Raw genomic sequence first — 19,296 nt, forward strand, 5'->3', positions numbered from 1 at the left:
TAGCTTTACATCAGGGAAAAAGGTTTTATTCCCGCGCGCAAGGCCGGGAGAGGGGCAACTAGTCATCTGGGCAGGGAGACGCCCGTGAGTAGTCACCACTATCTGCCTGTCAGCGAAGTCTGTGGAGATGATTGACAGGCAGAGATCGAAACCTATAAATATGTACTAAATAAGGTTCAGGAGGAAAGTGTTTTTAGGAAAAAAAAATGAATTCAAGAACAAGAGGTTGCAGTCAAAGGTTAGCTGGGTGAAAAATCAGCCGCAACATAAGAAAATATTACTTTACTGAAAGGGTAGTAGATGCGTGGAACAAACTTCCAGCAGATGTGGTTGGTAAATTGAAAATAACAGATGTAAACCTGCCTGGGATAAACATATATCTATACTAAGATAATAAGAAAGTAATTACTAAAAGGGCAGACCAGGTGGTCTTTTTCTACGGAAACAACTTCTATGTTGCTATGTAAACAGTGTCGCTGGCCGAATGTCTCTGCACTCAGTAATGCCGGCAGGTCAAGTTGCTAATGACCTTACTATGATTATCCCACCGGCCATTACAGAGTGCAGAGACAGGGACGCTGTTTAAATAAGCCTTCTTGGAAGGGAGGAGGAGACGACATGAACAGCTCACCAACAGATTTCTGTGTCTTCAGCAGAAAGCAGCAGGCTTCGAACTGGTGGAAGGAAACTGAAAAGGTATGGAATGAATTGTTTGTCCCCAGGAGGGGCTGGGAGATGGGGCCAAGCAAGGAGGTATGTAGTGCCATGGCACTTGGGGCCCTACCCCATTGACAATTGGTTGAAAAAATGATATATTATATATAGTTTGCTTTTATACTCCAACAGCTATCCATAGGGGTCTGCAGCTTTTGCAAACGCTGCTGACAGCTTCCATTTATCGTCAATGTCATTATGCAGCAGAGCTGATGAGGTTAACATGGACATGTCCACGCTTGGTGACAAACTCTATGCAGATGTTGTCATTGACTCTATATGATTTCAATCTCCAGTCACCATTATACCATATATTTTTCTTCTTCTTGATTCCTTGTTTTGTAGCTAGATGAATAATCATGATACAATTCTTTAAACACCTCTCGTGCTCCGATTTGTAAGGATGTATTTAAGAACTTAATATCACGATCAATACACAGATCTAGGATGTGAAAGATTCCTTCTGTCAAATATTTTTTTACTTCGGCCTGAAGTGTTACCTGAGTAAAGAAAAAAACAAAACAAAAAAGTGTTTACAGGTGATACTGTCTAGCATTTTGCAAAGGGGGGCATTGCTATTTAAAGGGAACTAATCAGGCCAATTGGGCTGATATGGTTCCCTGGAGCACTGTATAAATAGCTCCTGAGCAGCAGAAGCTTTATACCAAAGAAAATGACGTTTTTATCTGGGCGCATGGCAGGCAAAGGCAGGCAGGTAGTTATCTGGGCGACTTCCATCCATTCATGCACTCAGAGGGCATGAGTGACAGGCAGAGAGCCCCGTTACTGGACTTTCTGCCTGTCAATCATTACTTGCGGTGACTACACGATAACGATAAAGGCAAACTGACAGCACAGATACATATATATTGGGTTCTAGGATATGTATATATCCGTGCCCTCAGTTTCCATATCAAACAGCAGCACATACTTACCTCGTGCGCTGCTGTGTGATGCAGCATTCTGTTCTCTGGCTTTTCCATGCAGCCACTGCATCTTCAGGCTGCCGCCTTCTCCAGAATGATTGAAGGATGTGGAGCCTGAATATGCAGTGGTTGTACAGTAGAGCAGAAGAGGAGGATGCCGGATCACAGGAGCAACGCACTAGGTAAGTTTGTAGTGATGTGTGATCTGAAAACTGACAGCATGGATATATGTATATCTGTGCTGTCAGTTTCTTTGGCTGAATGAATGATACATGGATCGTTAGTAGAGTTGAGCGAACCTCGAGCATGCTCGAGTCAATCCGAACTTTCGGCATTTGATTAGCGGTGGCTGCTGAAGTTGGATAAAGGGCTATGTGGAAATCATGGATATAGTCATTGGCTGTATCCATGTTTTCCAGACAACCTTAGAGCTTTATCCAAGTTCAACAGTCCCAGCTAATCAAATACTGAACGTTCGGTTTCGGATCGACTCGAACCCGAACCAGGTTCGCTCATCTCCAATCGTTAGCAAAGCCCGGCCACTTACTATACGTGCACACAGGCCATTTTGAGCTTTTGCCTTCACATATCGTGATGTGAATGCAGCCTAACAAAGAAATATTTTTGTTTTTCTGATACACTTATTACTATCTGATGTCACATGTAAAACTTTCTCTGTGATTAAGGCACATACAAACAGTATTTTTATACCTACATAAAAATATATTTATACCACAATGCCACATCTGCATTAGAGATGTTTTAGCCACAATCCATTATATATATACCTTCTGTAGCTCATGTACATATTGTGAAACAATGAAAGTAGAAAACACAGTGAATTCCTCAGTCTTCGCAGCAATGTGAGTATACATTCTTTCAGCCAGCTTGGCACATTTCTGAATACAATTGGCTCCTTTGAAGAAAAAAAAAGATTAAAAGGTTAAATAAATTTTTAAAGCAGAGTATAACTCACAAAACCAGCACTCTTCAAGGCAATAGGTTAAATAAAATACTACAAGGTGCATCTACCCTTATGGCTTATCTGACTACATCCCTGATAATTATGATGGGAGGGGCTGAGAGGAGTGAGTAAGCACGGAGGAGTCCTGCACAGCACAACACCCTGCAGTCTTCTCTTAGCAAGTTCCTAGATAAGCACTGACCTTTCTGACCTCCGAATCCAGCGTTTTAGGTGACCAGACAGTCTCCAAACAGCTGACCTTCATGTCACCTCTTCCTGCTCACTAATTTCCCTCAGCCCCTCCCCCTCCATAGGATATAATGGACACAGCAGAACCTGTCTTCACTGGCTTCTTTGTAATGAAGACGGCTTTGCCTGACAATGCACAGATAAAAAATGAGGGGGGAGGCTTGGAGATTGCTTTTTGAGTACAGAAAGAGGCTTTTTTTTACCTAATAAAACCTATTATAGAGTTTCTTAAAAACGCCTATACAACTGTTTTCTGCAATAAAAAAAAAAAAAATGACAGTTACGCTTCATAGAGGTTTAATATATAAATATCAGGATATAATTTGTGGCATGTCCATGTTACATTTCAACTGCAGTTGGTACCAGAGAGTATGATGTTATCCCCCCATCTTGCTGGTGCTGGTATTCCTCTGTTTTGCACTGTTTAAGGTATGTATGAAAGTCACTTTGTAATCTGTGTGAATGGCGAGTGTACAGTTGAGCTATGGACTAGAATTTAACCTGATAAAAGAATCAAGCCAGTTACCTTTGTCTCCTTTTTGCCGTCCCTCGTGCATGACAGATGCAACCAATCTATGAAAACAGCTCAAGAATGTAGGAACCGATTTTAACATTACCTTAAAAAAAATGTAAAATCTTAGCAGGGAATGACTGTAAAACAGATTCTATTCAATTATGTATGGATTATATTCAACACTATAAAGTCATGGTGTGAGACAGCACCTGCGGATGGTAAAACAAGGCAAGTTCAAGTGACATGATACTTTACTGCACCCACAGAATCACCCCCCAACCACTGTTACCGTTTATTAGATGAACTGAAGTCCTTCCCGGGGGCATTTATCAAAATCTGCCTGGTGCGGCAGGACCAAGGGTCCCCCTCCGATTTCTTGAACAACCCCGGACCGTATCTCTGCTCTCCAGCTCTTGTGCATGCGCTGCAGCAATCGTAGACTGCTATGTGAGGCAGACGGGCTTCTCTTTCCAGGCTAGCTAGGTGGAGACCAGAGATCTGGCCCAAAATACACCACTGATGCTTTGAGCCACCCCCTTCACTGAGACAGCTACTGGAGAATAAAATATGATTTTTTTTTTTTTACCCAAAAGACCACCAGGAGAATTTTAAAAATCCGATCCAGAAAGGACTTCAGTTTATGTAACAAAAGATAACAGTTGTTTGGGGAGGATGATTCTGTGGGTACAGATTCCCTTTAAGAGTCATGCCACTTAAATGAGCTAATTCACATTTTCAGTGAGTACTTTATGTAGGCATCATTTGGTAAACAGACTTTTCCTTTATTTAGGATGTTAGAGGGCTTCTACGTTTTTTTGAAGTCCTCTTTGAACACCCCAAAATATAAGTAATAAATATAGGTTGATAATTCCCACAATTCATTGTGCTTTATAAAAGTGAAATTACCTTTGAATGACATTGTAATACAGAAAATAGCACTTCATGTACTGATAAGAATAGGCTATAGTAGTCTTCAGCTTTCACATTCTCGAGCGGCACTATCAAGAGTGCACTCAATGAGAGCGTCACATGGTGAGGATTGTTTAGAAACGGCTCTCCTCGTCTTAGAAACAAAGCCATAGTGTCAAGTACAGGAACGACAATGGTGGAAAGCAGCAAACGTTCCTTAGAAGCTTCCACACTCAGGGTCTGCAAGGATGGAAACAAATGTTATGAAATTAGTTTAGGCCATAGATAGTCTTAGACAGAACACCCCCAGAGGAACAGATGCCTAAAAGTGATACTGTCACCATGCCACTTTAAACAAGCACTCCAGGGCCCCCCTCCTGCACCGGGCCGGCATATATACTTACCATTGATGATCTGTTTCCTGCGGCATGACTTCATTCTGGTCCTACAGCGCCATACGGGTGACGGCACGATTCTTCTGACTCCTTCTTTCTCCAAGGACGGATGTTAGGGTCTCCAATGCATTTCTATGAGAGCGCTGTCATAGAGATTCATTGAAGACTCTGACTTCTGGCCTCATTAGCTGCGGGACAGCTGAAGAAGAGTTCACATGGGCAGTAGCAGGATTTGAACGGTGCCATAGGCATGAAGCCGTGTAGCAGGACACCAATCATCAATGGTAAGTATACATACCAGCCTGCATGTTAACAAACTGGGTTCCCAACTGGGTACTGCCTACCGCTGTTTAATTACATAGTCGCTATTGACCAGTGCATCTTAGGGGATCTAAAGATGAGGTTAGGATTTTCTCCAATCTTGGCCGCTGCTAGTAGGAGTAAGCTGCAGGAGACAGCAGCACCGATTACATATGGAGAAGTTTCAGCTCCTGAGACCACCATACCTTGATGTATGTATGTCAAATGTTGTATATAGTTAAGCAAGGGCTGCAAGGACATCGGTAACGATGTCCCTGCAGCCCTTGTTTAACGATTATCGGGCCGTGTAATATGTCCAGTAAAAGAGCGACGATCTAGCAGATCACTGCTCGTTTACAGGTATTATCGGGCCCCCATCGGCCCGTGTAATACCACCCTTATAAATAGAAACTTAAGACTTACCACTAATGCAGTTATAATCTGAGACGCTGTAGACCAGAACAATGAGCTTTTGTCTTCTTGTAAAGAACAGTTAAGGAGAAGTCGAATCATTGTGATTCCAGAAAACAGGACCTGAAAAAGAAAAAGTCTTGTTGATGATTGGTCACAGATTGTTTGATATAGCTCTGTTATTATTTTATTTTCTTCTCATGTCTACTAATGATTGATTAACATATACTGTACTACACAGCAACAAAAAAAAAAGTTTTTGACTATATAAAATGTGCCTGCAACAGAAAAAAAACTGGGGGCTGGGGGGGGGGGGAGGTCAGATGGATATTTGCCATGTAAGTTATCTTATTTTATCTTTTTTTGTTAACATGGTACCATTTGTCTAGTAAAGCTTAAACATTAATAAATTTGGTTAGAGTGTTGTGACCCAGTGAGTGCTGGTGAGCCGTGTTTTGGGGTGACAGTGTCCTTTGTTTGAAAGGTGGTTGCAGTGTGTGTTTTCAGGTGTGTGGACTGTGTTGTGGTGTGATTTATGCTCAATTTGCCTCCTGAGTGGAAGGAGAGTGCAAGATTGAGTGAGTGGAAATAGATGAACCCCTTGCAAAGGCATAACGTGATAAATGTGTCACCATCTATCTATCATAGCCATCTCATATTATGAATACATCTTTATATACAATATCTATTTTTCTATCAAATAAATAGATACATAATACAGTAATACATCTGTTCTTGAACCAATGTCAAGGTGTTCTATCGCTTTTTCCACTCCGCAGAGTGTAAGCAAGTAGTGATATATTGTGGACTACTTCTACCCGCTTTAAAGCAGTAGGCGGAAGCTAGAGAGGGGCTCCCTGTCAGGCATTTCGGGGTGCCCTTGGCAAATGGTGACCCACAGACAGTGAGGATACCAGAGCAGCAGAGAGACTAAGAAATAGGCAAAAAGGGTGAAGATGACACTGGGGAGCAGCAGTGTTAAAATTGTGGTATTACTCCAAACATTATTCTTTTTAACCATTTTGTGGCAGGACCTCTAGGTAAATAAAAAAAAAAAATCAAAAAAAAAAAATCACTAACCTTGTAATTCTTTCTCCACAAGTTGCAGACCTCAAGTTTGTGAAAAATATATTTCAATAATGTTTGAAATTCCTCACAGGTACAATATTCTGTTGCTCCCATCATTAACTGTTGCAGCTCTATTTCAGCATTGTGAAGGGTCTCATTATTGAACCAGGGACCTCAAGGTGAAAGAAAAGAGAAAGGTAGAAAACTAACACTTGATTGTATTCTATTACATTACAGTAAGATAAGGGGGAGAAATTACCATTGGGGCATGTGCAACATTTGCTACCTGGGAGCTGATGAAAATTCTCAGCAAGCTTTTGAAGTTTCTGCACAATGGCCTTTTTTGCAGAAATGCAACAGGCGTGTGCTTTTCTAATAAACTGCACAACATGCAATTTTTGCACATTGTTTTTCTACTTGTGTTTAACATGCCTATGCATGTTAAACACAAGTAGAAAAACAATGTGCAAAAATGGGGTTTATGATAAATTCCTGCCAAGGTATTACCATTTCATTGTGTTCGCACATGCCGATAAACGCCATGAAGTTGAAACAACACGTCCATGCATCCACCAACAGCCGTTCAATGTTGCCATTATTAATAGTGGAATCAAGGTCGCCATTTGAAAACACAGCCTAAAGGGTTGTCTTTTTTAGACTATAGGATGCCTAGGTCCCGAGAAGCACAGTAATCTGTTCAAGTGGCATAGCTAAAGATTTATGGAACCTGGTGCAAAAGTTCAGCCTGCAGAACTATTCTCTTTCATGATAGCCAGCTGTGTCTGTAAAGTCTCACTGCTCTAGGCAGTTTCCAACATGGACAGAGGTGGCACCAGAGAGCACTGTCAGACTGGAAAGAATACACCACTTCCTGCAGGACATACAGCAGCTGAAAAAAATTCCCCTGCAATAAAGTAAAAAATTCTGAGTAATATTAGGTACAAAAATCAAACACTTGTTCCATACTTACTAGCAAGGAGATTTCCCACAGCAGTAAACACAGGGGTGGACAGCCCTTGCTCTTTTGGATAAACGTCTTTCACTGCAATACATACAGTCAAATAATATAATGCAGATTTCAAAAATGCCTTTTGTTCCTTTGCAAAGCAAACCTCCTTCAGAATCTGCAAGCAAAACTCTCTGTACAGTTCAGCATTATGAAGGCTCCCGACAGCACTAAGTTCTGCTTCAAGAAGACTAGTGGTGGATGTCACCAGTAAGGAGGGTAACAATGGACTCGAGACTGTGATCTCTAAGCACTGACGAATAACAGTCTTTAGTTTCATAGTAATTTGCTTCAAGAGAGAACGTAACCGTTCCTTATGTTCCACATTTGTATTGTGTTCTTGAATGGTAAGCGTTAAATAATGACATAGGTTTTTTAGTATCACAATATGCAACTGACCCATACAAGTAGTCCAAAATGTTTTTTCTGTGTCGGATATAGAATGAAGCACAGACGTTGTGCACTTTTCTAGATTAATCAGAGCACTCGGCTTTCGTTTCATCATCAGAGAGAGAAAAGCGTCAAAAAACAAATTCATAGTGTCGAAAAATGCAGGCCGGTACAGTTCATCGTCCGGAGAAAGATTCCAGTTAGCCGACCGGATGCAAGTCATAACCACGTCTAGGACATCACTGGCATATGCCATTTTAAATAAATAACTAGCGTGACTGCTACTGAGCAGATTTGTTAAACCTCTATAGCAAACATCGGCAACATGAAGGCTCTTCTCTGAACTTGCATTGGCTAAAGATAACAACAAGAAGAAACATCGGCATAGGTCTAACGGAGGCAGGCTGTCAGGATTTAACACAGAAATTAATTCTATCAAATTCATTAGCAGGTTCACATCGGGAGAATGGACAAGTTCATTCATCTTTGGTCCTGAGGAAACAAGCTGCAGGGCAGTCTTCATAGTGGTCACAAACACTGAATCATCACACCCGTCAGTAACTCTGGGATTTACAATGCTGGCTGCTTTGTTATACACAGAAATAACATAGTCCGAGTCTTTCATGGAAAGCAGATCCAAAATTTCACCTAATCTACCTTGCTCTTTCACCAGCATGGAACACTTTTTGATGACACTGGTTATAAAAACACATTGCAAAATGGACATTTCTGAAAAAGAATCACTCCGGAGTAAACTTCGAGAAGTCTCTTTAAGGGAATGTGTGACATCCGTGTCGGTTGGCTTGCTCTGGTCGGTGTCTGTCAACTGGGTTTCCAACAGAAAGTCGGCAATATTGTTCATATCTTCAAGGGATATGAAGGGAAGAAGAATCTGAATATTTGAAACCAGGAAATGCCACTGAGCAACAGGGAGACAATTTACACTAAATGCGCCAACACTAGCGCTGTACGGTTTAAGTTCTTTGTGCTTAGTAAGGAGGAGGCTGCAGGTTACAAAAAAAGAGGCAGATGCTTGAAGAGTGAGCTTTTCATATTCAGCCGGCTTATGAATGTGCATAAGGATAAGCTTTATTTTCTGGATGGAAAGAAGCCCAAGGTAGGACAAGCAGTTTAAGTGTGGTTCTCGACAAAGACTGTTAACTTTACGCCAACATGCTTCATCTTCAAAAAATATAGAAAAATCCCAAAACTCCAAAGGTGATTCCAAAGGTAGAGCTAGTTGACACATCTGAGAGGTGTATTTGTCACAGTTCAATGCAGTCACAGTATTTACTTCTATCCAGGTATAAAAAAGCAGAAGGACAACCTCACAGAGCTTCAGAAGCCAAGATGCTTCATCTGTATCCACATGCTTTTTCACGATGCCTAGTGAAGGCCCTATTAGCTCTTCAGAAATCTGCTTCATGAGACGCTGAAACCGATGAATAACCGGAACAGGAGTATTATTGTCTAAGCTCTTCATATTCATCATTAAACACTGCAGAAGCAAACCAAGGCTTTCCAGTTTTAAGCTATGACTTGGGTCATCTTTAAGTTGATCAAGTTGGCAGTTCTCCAAAACCATAGACCACATATCTAAAGTTTGATTAGGTGGAAGCTGAACGAGAAATTCGGCAAGCTTTCCAGTCAGCCCTGACAACAGAATCTGAGGGTTGTCCTTTTCCATCGCCGGCTGACATACGACCGTGAGTATTTTCTGAAAGAGTTTAGTGAACTGCCGAAGCTTTGTATATGTCTTCAGAAGGCTGAGAATTAATGTCTCCTGAGCTTTCCTGATGCGCATATCAGTAATATCTGCGCCAAGACAAGGCCGTAATATGTCAGCAAGGTCTGCTTCTACAATAAGATGATTTAATAAAGTCAACGTTTTTAGGCACCTAAACCAAGCTGGTGAGGACGTGCAGGGAGTACACACTAATATCTCTGTTAAACTTCGGTAAAACTTGTACTGAACCCCCTGACCTCTAATGTTATCTTCTGCAATATTATATATGTTATGACTGAGAACAAAGTTCAGCAGGTTTTCTAGTGCAGTTATGCCAACTGGCCATACTGGAAAAGAGACTGCCCTGTAATCCTGCTTTACTGCGAATGGTGCACAAAGGCATTCAACCAAACGGACAAGCATCTGAAAGCAAAGCACTTCATTCCCATCCCGGCAGTAAGAGTCCAAAAACAGTTTATACAGAAGAGGAATAGCGTCGGCCAAAAAGGAAAGTTGTTTTTCTTTCTCACAAAATTCAATGTTCTCCAATTTTGCCAAAATAGAGCAAACTAGAATCTGACAATCCTTGAACGGCCCCTTTTTCTTCTCAGGTTTCTCCAGTTCAGGAAGCAGCTGCTCTTTGTAAAGAGGGAGAATTTCTGCTTGGAAAAGACCGGTATGAAGAACAGCCTCTATGTTACTCCCAATATCTCTGATAATCTGGCAGATTCCAGTCTTACTATCCCCATCGTGGTTGTTTAAGGCGTTCCGTAGAAGCAAACATGGCTCCAATAGATGTGTGAGCACTTGTGTGAACAGTCTGTTGGTGTTGTTCTGCTGTCTCTGTAGAAATGTATACTGTTTAAGGGATAGGTTAAGTACGTTTAATACTTGATGTGTGATGGCGTGCTCTGAAGTCAAGCAATGATGAGCCAATAAACACAGCTTACTTATAAGTTCTACCATCAGTTCATATTTGGCTCTGTAGACCATCCCAAAACATGGACTGGAGAGAATGCCTTGACAACAACTCAACACTATTCCAATATCAGCTGATGGAGTTGGCTGGGTAGGTAGAATTGCAAAAATATTATTCATTACCTAGGGAAAAAAATTAAGACAGTTAGTGGCTTGCTAAACTGTACCTGTACCTGTACCTTATAAAGACTAAAAAAAAAAAAAAAATTCTGGTTTGATCAACCCTTCACAGTGGTGACAAGATGATTTTAATGCTATTATTGTGCAAGAGGCTGGTCGTAAAAATGGAGGAACACCGCTCAAGAGACACCTCCATAGTGCACAGCTATGTGTTATTCTCTCTATTTCAGGGGCAGGGCCAGAAGTGGTCCATTTACCATTAGTACACACAGGCTCTTTCTTCCTTCCTGGCCAATCACAGGATAGCACCTACTCCTCTCTGCCAAGCTATGACTTGCTAAAATGTTCTGGACCAAACAGGCTGGCATCTGGAGGATGACTCTAGGTGGCAAGTGAGAGGCAGGGGGAAAGAGGGTTACAAACACTTTAAGACCAGGCAGATTTTGGCCTTTAAGTTATACTGTCACCCTCCTTATTCTCACTTCATTTTATCAATTAACAGTGTCACCTAGGTGGGGCTTCATGGTAGTTGGGTCCTTTCTCCTTGCTGTGGAGAGGGCCCAACTGTATGAAGCCCCGCCTAGGTGACAATTTCCACCGATGACATTTTAGAGCAGAAAGATGATGCAGACAAGTTTTATACAGGTATATAACAAATGTGCTACACCTAAGCTTGTGTACTTATGCTCTGCTCAAGTACTGCAGTTTTATGCGGAGCATGGTCCTGTTCCCCAGTGTACTGTATATTACTGTATATTAGGGGGGGGGGGCTGCCTGACACGATTGCTATTGTATGTCCGATATCCTCTGCACAGCGAGCAGTGGCTAATATCAGCTCTCATTGTGCTAGAATCATTAACAGAGCAAGTGGTGATAACAATCACTACCCCCTCCGCAGAGGCTGCTGCACACCACGATCATGTCGGGCAGACTCCCTTGTGTACTCTATATAAGAATATACAGTACACAGGGTTAATGGGACCCTGCTAGAACAGAGCAGGGGATAGGGAACTGCATTGCTTAGATAGATAGATAGATATATAAATATATAATCTATCTATAAATATATTTTTTTTTTAGGGAAAGAAAAATGTTAATCTTTAATTACCTGAGCGATGGCAAAGCGAAGCTTGAGAGATTTTCCCTCTTCCATAAGACTTTGTAACCTTTTGCTATGTAAAATGTTGTCCAAAAAGACCCAGAGCTTCTGCTCAACATCCCCGTCTAGATTTTGCTTCTTTGTATGAAATCCAACCAAAGTTTGGCATACCCAATCAAGTAAGAACTAAAATGAAATACAAAACATTTTTTTTTTATTGGAAACATTTAATTTAGTTTACTGAGAGTGCCCCCCCATAGGGACAATAGCTTTCCTGGTCAGTTTAGCATGAATATTGGCTCTTATATTTCACATCACTGTAAGGGCCCTATTCCACGGGCCCGATCAACAGTGTAAGCGAGCGCCGATCTGCTAGATCGGCACTCGTTTACTGGGCCTATTCCACGGCCCGATGATCGTTTAGCAAGGGCTGCAGGGACATCGTTACCGATGTCCTTGCAGCCCTTGCAGCACACATTACCTAGGCAGGGCTTCTCATCTGCTCCGTCTTCCTCCCCGGGTCCCGCGGCGCAGCATCAACTCCGGAGCGGGCTGACTGAGCTGTCAGCCCGCTCAGCCAATTACTGGCCGCGGCGGTCCCGGCCAGTGATTGGCTGAGCGGTCTGACAACTCTGTCAGGCCACACAGAAGCTGATGCTGTGCCGTGGGACCCGGGGAGGAAGACGGAGCGGAGAAGAAGCCCTGCTAGGTAATGTATGCTGCTTCTCAAATCGCCAGTCGCGCATCGCTATTCCACAAAGCGATGCGTGGTGGGTGACCGATGATTTTAGGTTTGGGCCTAAATAAACTAACAGCCTATGACACGATCACGATCGTTTTCTCTATTCCACTGAGCGATAATTGGCTGAATCAGGCAGATTATCGCTCCATGGAATAGGCCCCTAAGGGTCCTTTCACATTAGCATCCTGTTTCACCGCTCTCTCATCCAGCTGCAGTATTTTTAGGCTCTGTATCCTCCGGCTATCAATCATTCTAAAGGAGGCAGCATCCTAAAGACACCAAGGCTGGCTTGGAGAACCAGAGGAACAGGATGCTGGATCACACCTAGTGTGCTACCGTAAGTATGTACTGCTGTGTGATCTGGAAACTGACAGCATATAGATATAGATGTATAATCTGCGCTGACACTTTGCCGTTATCATTATCGGCCAATGCCAATACATTTTTAAGGCATGTTCTAAACAGATGATCAGCCGAGGATCAGGCATTTACCTGGTACTTAACTGATTGCCGTCACTTTTACACGGGACAATTATCGCCCGCAGGAGCGTCTCTAACACCCTGACTATAATCGTCCAGAGTTACAGGGATTTTCTAATTAAAACTAACTAAAAGGATTATTCACAGTATAGGGACAAGTCGGAGATTGCGAAGGGGGGGGGGGGAGGTGTCCAAACTCCATGCCCCATGGTGATCTTGACTCTCTGTCACAGAGCCGGGAGAGGTTTGCAATTAGAGCGGCCCTCAGCCAGCTTGCTCTCCCGATCAGTACGGACCGATCAAAACTTTTGACATGTCTCTATAACACATCAAAAGATTTTACAAAAAATAGTGACACTTTAAGAGCGACATCAGTTGTGTTTCTGTAATTTTAGGGATACATGAATAAAAGGGTAAAAGCGAATCTCTATATCATGCAAGGAGACAAAGATGTGTGGTCAAGGAGGTGTTGTCGAGCCTTAGCATGCATGCCTCCACCCATCTCACCTCACTGACTCAACTGAGGTTCGGGGCCCAGTGCTGGATGCAGAGACCCGTACATTAATCATGTAATTCTGTCATCATTATATGGTCCGAATATATAAATGTCAGATCTCTTTTTTTCTTACTTTGAGCATCTTAGGCTGTCTTCACACTGACGTTTTTCTCTCCGCCACAGTTCCGTTTAGCTGTTCCGTTTTTAAACAACATAAACGGAATCTGACTGATCCGTCTAACACTCCATTCATTTCTATGTATTTTTATTGTGCTCCGTTGGTCATATTTGTGCTCCGTTTGCATGTATTCAGTCAGTGATCCGTTTGAAAAAACAGATCACGAACGGAAAGTGGACTTCCGTTTTTTTTTTAACATTATAGTCAATGAGGACGGATCTAAACTAAAGGTATTTCAGTTGACATCCGTTTGCAAGTTAACAGTTTTCATCAGTTATTTCACTGAGCATGCACAGAAGAAGTGAGAAACCAAAGAAGAAAAATAAGCTGATAGAAAAACGTATGCTAACTGAAGCTAACTGATGCAAACTGATGGACAAAGTCAGTTTTTTAAAGCCAAAATGCAAACGGACAATGAAAAAAATCAGTTTGCACCAGTCTGCTCATCAGCTTTTTGCTTATCCTTTGGACGGATCCGTTAGCAAATAAGAAAAACGTTAGTGTGAACCCAGCCTTATAGACTTTTGCTAATGTCAATGACACAAAATGATAGTTACTTTTCGCCTGTATTCACACTTACCTGCTCCTTGTTTGGGATGAAACACTGATGGGAAATCCAAGCAAAATGAGCAAGTTTTAGCTTATGTTCCCAGGGAATTTTCGAGTTTTTCAACTTCAGGTGGATACCGGAGTAAATTCCAGCCATTGCTGTAACCTCCTGAAGTAAAGAAAACAATATGCATTATAGAAACTCATGGGTCATAGGGCACTTATTTCTATTTTATTACATTAGGGCAAGACTGCAGCCTCCTCCAGAATGAATGATAACTGGAGGTACAGGGCATGAGGATGAGTTGAACCAAGGCATGTGTGTCCGGTTGGTGAGTGAGTGATGCCCGAGTCCTCACTATAGGGAGGCTGCTGTACTATATGGGGTGCAGGTGCCAAAATAAAAATATATATTTATATACACACACTGTGAGTTCCTATATATACACTGCATATATTGAAGTCACATTGGGGCAAGAGTGGAGCAGGTATATTCACAGCACCAGGGCCAGCACAGTGTGTGTTGACTCCCACTCCATCCCTTCACTAAGAGACTTCAGAGGATAGAGAACAATACTCAGCCCCCAACAGACAATGTATACAGAGGCAGAACGCAAACATGACTGCTACCCAATCCCAAGCGGATACTCTACACCTCTGTTCTCAGGATTGTGGACAGTTTGAGCAGTCAGACCACACTCGTCCCCCATGCTGTGCAAAACAAAAAGGGTTAAGGACAGGACAACCCCCTTTAAAGGGGAACTATCAGCAGGTAGACAACTCTAACCTGCTCATAGCTCCCTAGTGGACACAGGATGCTGAGGATGAAGGTATGTCTATTACCTTCATCCTTGGCACTGTTCCTATGCTGTTATCAGTGAAATCCTCTGGCCGGGAAGCTATTAGAAGCACTGGGGGCGGGGCTATCTTTATGACTGTATATGAACAGCAGTGTAATATGAAGATGTGTAATATAGAGGAGGAGAAGACATAAGTAGTGTAGCAGTAACCTCTGTCCTCTGTTCTCTCAAAGAGAAAATTGTGTGTTTGTCTTCAGTGTTCAATGGCTGCAGGTAGGTGTGTGTGTGTGTGTGTGTGTGTGTGTGTGTACGCGCGCAGTGTTTAGCTGTTTTGTTAGCAGTGTTTCTTTAAGTATGGTGAATATTTAGTTAGAAACATAGAAGATTGTCAGCAGGAAAAGACCACCTGCTCCATCTAGTCTAGTTGTGAGTAGTTCAGGACATGGAGGCTGGAGACTGGCTGCATCCACTGCACACACAGGATAATCTGCTTTATATACAGTATTCCTTTATTCACTCAGAAGTCGCCCCAGGATCATGTAGGACGTTAGGGAGAAGCTGCTGAGCCAGTGTGATAAATAACTCCCCTGGTATCTGAATGGCTATTTATGAAGGAGCAGGAGTCAGAGTTGGTCCTGCTAAAATTCAGGAGTCGGAGTTGCGGCTTACCGACTCCACAGCCCTGGTTAGATGAAATGAAATCATTCCCAGGTCTGTTTATAAAAACCCTTGTGGTGCAGTCTTTGGGGTGAAAAATCATCTTTTATTGTGCAACAGCGGAGTCAATGAGGCGGGACATAGAGCATTTGTGGCCTTTTGGTTCTTCTCCACCCCCAGTCTGTATCTCTGCTGTACGATGCTGGCTACTTGCGCATACACCACGCCATAGTGATCCTAGACAGCGCAGGCACAGTGGCGGGGGCGGTACTAGTAACCAGGAGCTAAATACAGTATAGTATATATACTGTATGATACATATAAATAATTGCACTATATAATATATATGCAGTAAATGTGCAATATAAAAAAGGAGAAGACTAATGAAGATGAATGGTGAGCAGCAAAATCTCCTCAATGTCAGGGCTGACTGGGTGATACCCATTCTACCCATAACCCATCACTCGAGGAGGCTGGAAGAGTAACAACACAGGTGTAGACTTACATGGTACAGAGACTGTACAACGCTATAGACTACATGATACAGCCCACTACACCTCTATATACTACATGGTACAGCCCGCTACACCTCTATATACTACATGGTACAGCCCGCTACACCGCTATAGACTACATGGTACAGCCCGCTACACCTCTATAGACTACATGGTACAGCCCGCTACACCGCTATAGACTACTACATGATACAGCCCGGTACACCGCTATAGACTACATGGTACAGCCCGCTACATCGCTATAGACTACATGATACAGCCAGCTACACCGCAATAGACTACATGATACAGCCCTCTACACCTCTATAGACTACATGGTACAGCCCACTACACCTCTATAGACTACATGGTACAGCCCACTACACTGTTACAGACCACTACACCTCTATAGACTACATGGTACAGCCCACTACAATGTTACAGACTACATGGTACAGCCCACTACACCTCTATAGACTACATGGTACAGCCCACTACACCTCTATAGACTACATGGTACAGCCCACTACACCTCTATAGACTACATGGTACAGCCCACTACACTGTTACAGACTACATGGTACAGCCCACTACACCGCTATAGACTACATGGTACAGCCCGCTACACCGCTATAGACTACATGGTACAGCCCACTACACCTCTATAGACTACATGGTACAGCCCACTACACTGTTACAGACTACATGGTACAGCCCACTACACCTCTATAGACTACATGGTACAGCCCACTACACCTCTACAGACTACATGGTACAGCCCACTACACCGCTATAGACTACATGGTACAGCCCACTACACCTCTACAGACTACATGGTACAGCCCACTACACCGCTATAGACTACATGGTACAGCCCACTACACCTCTATAGACTACATGGTACAGCCCACTACACCTCTACAGACTACATGGTACAGCCCACCACGCCAGCAGCACTGAGCACATATACGGACTGACCGCTTCTGTCCTGCGCTCAGGAACGTGTCACGTGGCAGTCACTGTCAGTCCGCAGGGTAGATAAGCTTACATCGCAGCTGCCTCCTGTATCTCCTCCAATACGGGTGTGTAATACATACAGGACAGTGTAATAACATACATACAGTCTTTACCTTGTGCTAAAGCATACACACTGGAGATTCCCGCAGGAAACGGAGCACACGTGTGGAGAGCAGACCCGGAAACCTGACGGAAGAGGCGGGGCCCGGCCGGCCACGTGATCACTAGGGAGGCGCGGCGGAGAATCCCATGGAGACGCCTCAGTGACTATAGCGCAGTGTACGGCTCCACAGCATTATCCTATAGACCTGTGCTGAGGAATGGCGAATGTTACACCGCATACTGTGTCCCTACAGCCCGGGCCTCCTGCCGGTGCAGCTACAGCTCTGACATATCCCTACGGGGGTAAATCCACACACACAGCCCCCGCCCCCTCTCATACACATGTATACGATAGCTGTGCTGAATACGCTGCAACTATAGTAAATATGGGACACTCGATCCACAATGACAGGGCGCCACCTTGTGGTCAAATCATATAGCTGAAACATTGTAATCACCACTGTAAGGAGGTTCATACACTGAGGGATCAGATCACTGTGTCACAGGATGCTCATACACTGAGGGATCAGATCAATGTGTCAGGAGGCTCATACACTGAGGGATCAGATTACAGTGTCACATGAGGCTCACACACTGAGGGATCAGATCACAGTGGCACAGGAGGCTCATACACTGAGGGATCAGATCACAGTGGCACAGGAGGCTCATACACTGAGGGATCAGATCACAGTGGCACAGGATGCTCATACACTGAGGGATCAGATGACTGTGTCACATGAGGCTCACACACTGAGGGATCAGATAACAGTGTCACATGAGGCTCACACACTGAGGGATTAGATCACAGTGGCACAGGAGGCTCACACACTGAGGGATCAGATAACAGTGTCACATGAGGCTCACACACTGAGGGATCAGATCACAGTGCACAGGAGGCTCACACACTGAGGGATCAGATCACAGTGTCACAGGATGCTCATACACTGAGGGATCAGATCACAGTGTCACAGGAGGCTCATACACTAAGGGATCAGATCACAGTGCACAGGAGGCTCATACACTGAGGGATCAGATCACTGTGTCACAGGAGGCTCACAAACTGAGGGATCAGATCACAGTGCACAGGAGGCTCACAAACTGAGGGATCAGATCACAGTTTCACAGGAGGCTCATACAGTGAGGGATCAGATCACAGTGTCACAGGAGGCTCACACACTGAGGGATCAGATCACAGTGTCTGGAGGCTTGTTACACTGAGGGATCAGATTACAGTGTCACATGAGGCTCACACACTGAGGGATCAGATCACAGTGTCACAGGATGCTCATACACTGAGGGATCAGATTACACTGCACAGGAGGCTCACACACTGAGGGATCAGATCACAGTGCACAGGAGGCTCACACACTAAGGGGTTAAGATCACAGTGCACAGGAGGCTCATACAGTGAGGGATCAGAACACAGTGTCACAGGAGGCTCACACACTGAGGGATCAGATCACAGTGCACAGGAGGCTCATACAGTGAGGGATCAGATCACAGTGCCACAGCAGGCTCACACACTAAGGGATCAGATCACAGTGTCTGGAGGCTCGTTACACTGAGGGATCAGATTACAGTGTCACATGAGGCTCACACACTGAGGGATCAGATCACAGTGTCACAGGATGCTCATACACTGAGGGATCAGATCACAGTGTCACAGGATGCTTATACACTGAGGGATCAGATCACAGTGCACAGGAGGCTCACACACTGAGGTATCAGATCACAGTGCACAGGAGGCTCACACACTGAGGGATCAGATCACAGTGTCACAGGATGCTCATACACTGAGGGATTAGACTACAGTGACACAGGAGGCTCATACAATGAGGGATCAGATCACAGTGACACAGGAGGCTCATACACTGAGGGATCAGATGACTGTGTCACATGAGGCTCACACACTGAGGGATCAGATTACAGTGTCACATGAGGCTCACACACTGAGGGATCAGATTACAGTGTCACAGGATGCTCATACACTGAGGGATTAGACTACAGTGCAC

General features: G+C 43.7%; 1 protein-coding gene across 1 annotated transcript; it reads right to left on the minus strand.

Moving 5' to 3' along the window:
* Positions 1-267: 267 nt before the first annotated feature.
* URB2 (URB2 ribosome biogenesis homolog) lies at positions 268-17,374 on the minus strand. The gene is made up of 10 exons (XM_069955053.1): positions 17,296-17,374; positions 14,246-14,383; positions 11,779-11,955; positions 7,421-10,673; positions 6,463-6,623; positions 5,395-5,505; positions 4,274-4,516; positions 3,380-3,470; positions 2,429-2,556; positions 268-1,214 (listed from the first exon to the last, which is right to left on the minus strand). The coding sequence occupies exons 2-10, from the start codon at positions 14,369-14,371 to the stop codon at positions 1,017-1,019; spliced, it is 4,488 nt and encodes a 1,495-aa protein (XP_069811154.1). The 5' UTR covers positions 14,372-14,383; positions 17,296-17,374; the 3' UTR covers positions 268-1,016.
* Between the last annotated feature and the right edge of the window lie 1,922 nt (positions 17,375-19,296).

Source organism: Dendropsophus ebraccatus, chromosome 15 (assembly GCF_027789765.1).
Source record: "Dendropsophus ebraccatus isolate aDenEbr1 chromosome 15, aDenEbr1.pat, whole genome shotgun sequence".
Classification (NCBI taxonomy): domain Eukaryota; kingdom Metazoa; phylum Chordata; class Amphibia; order Anura; family Hylidae; genus Dendropsophus; species Dendropsophus ebraccatus.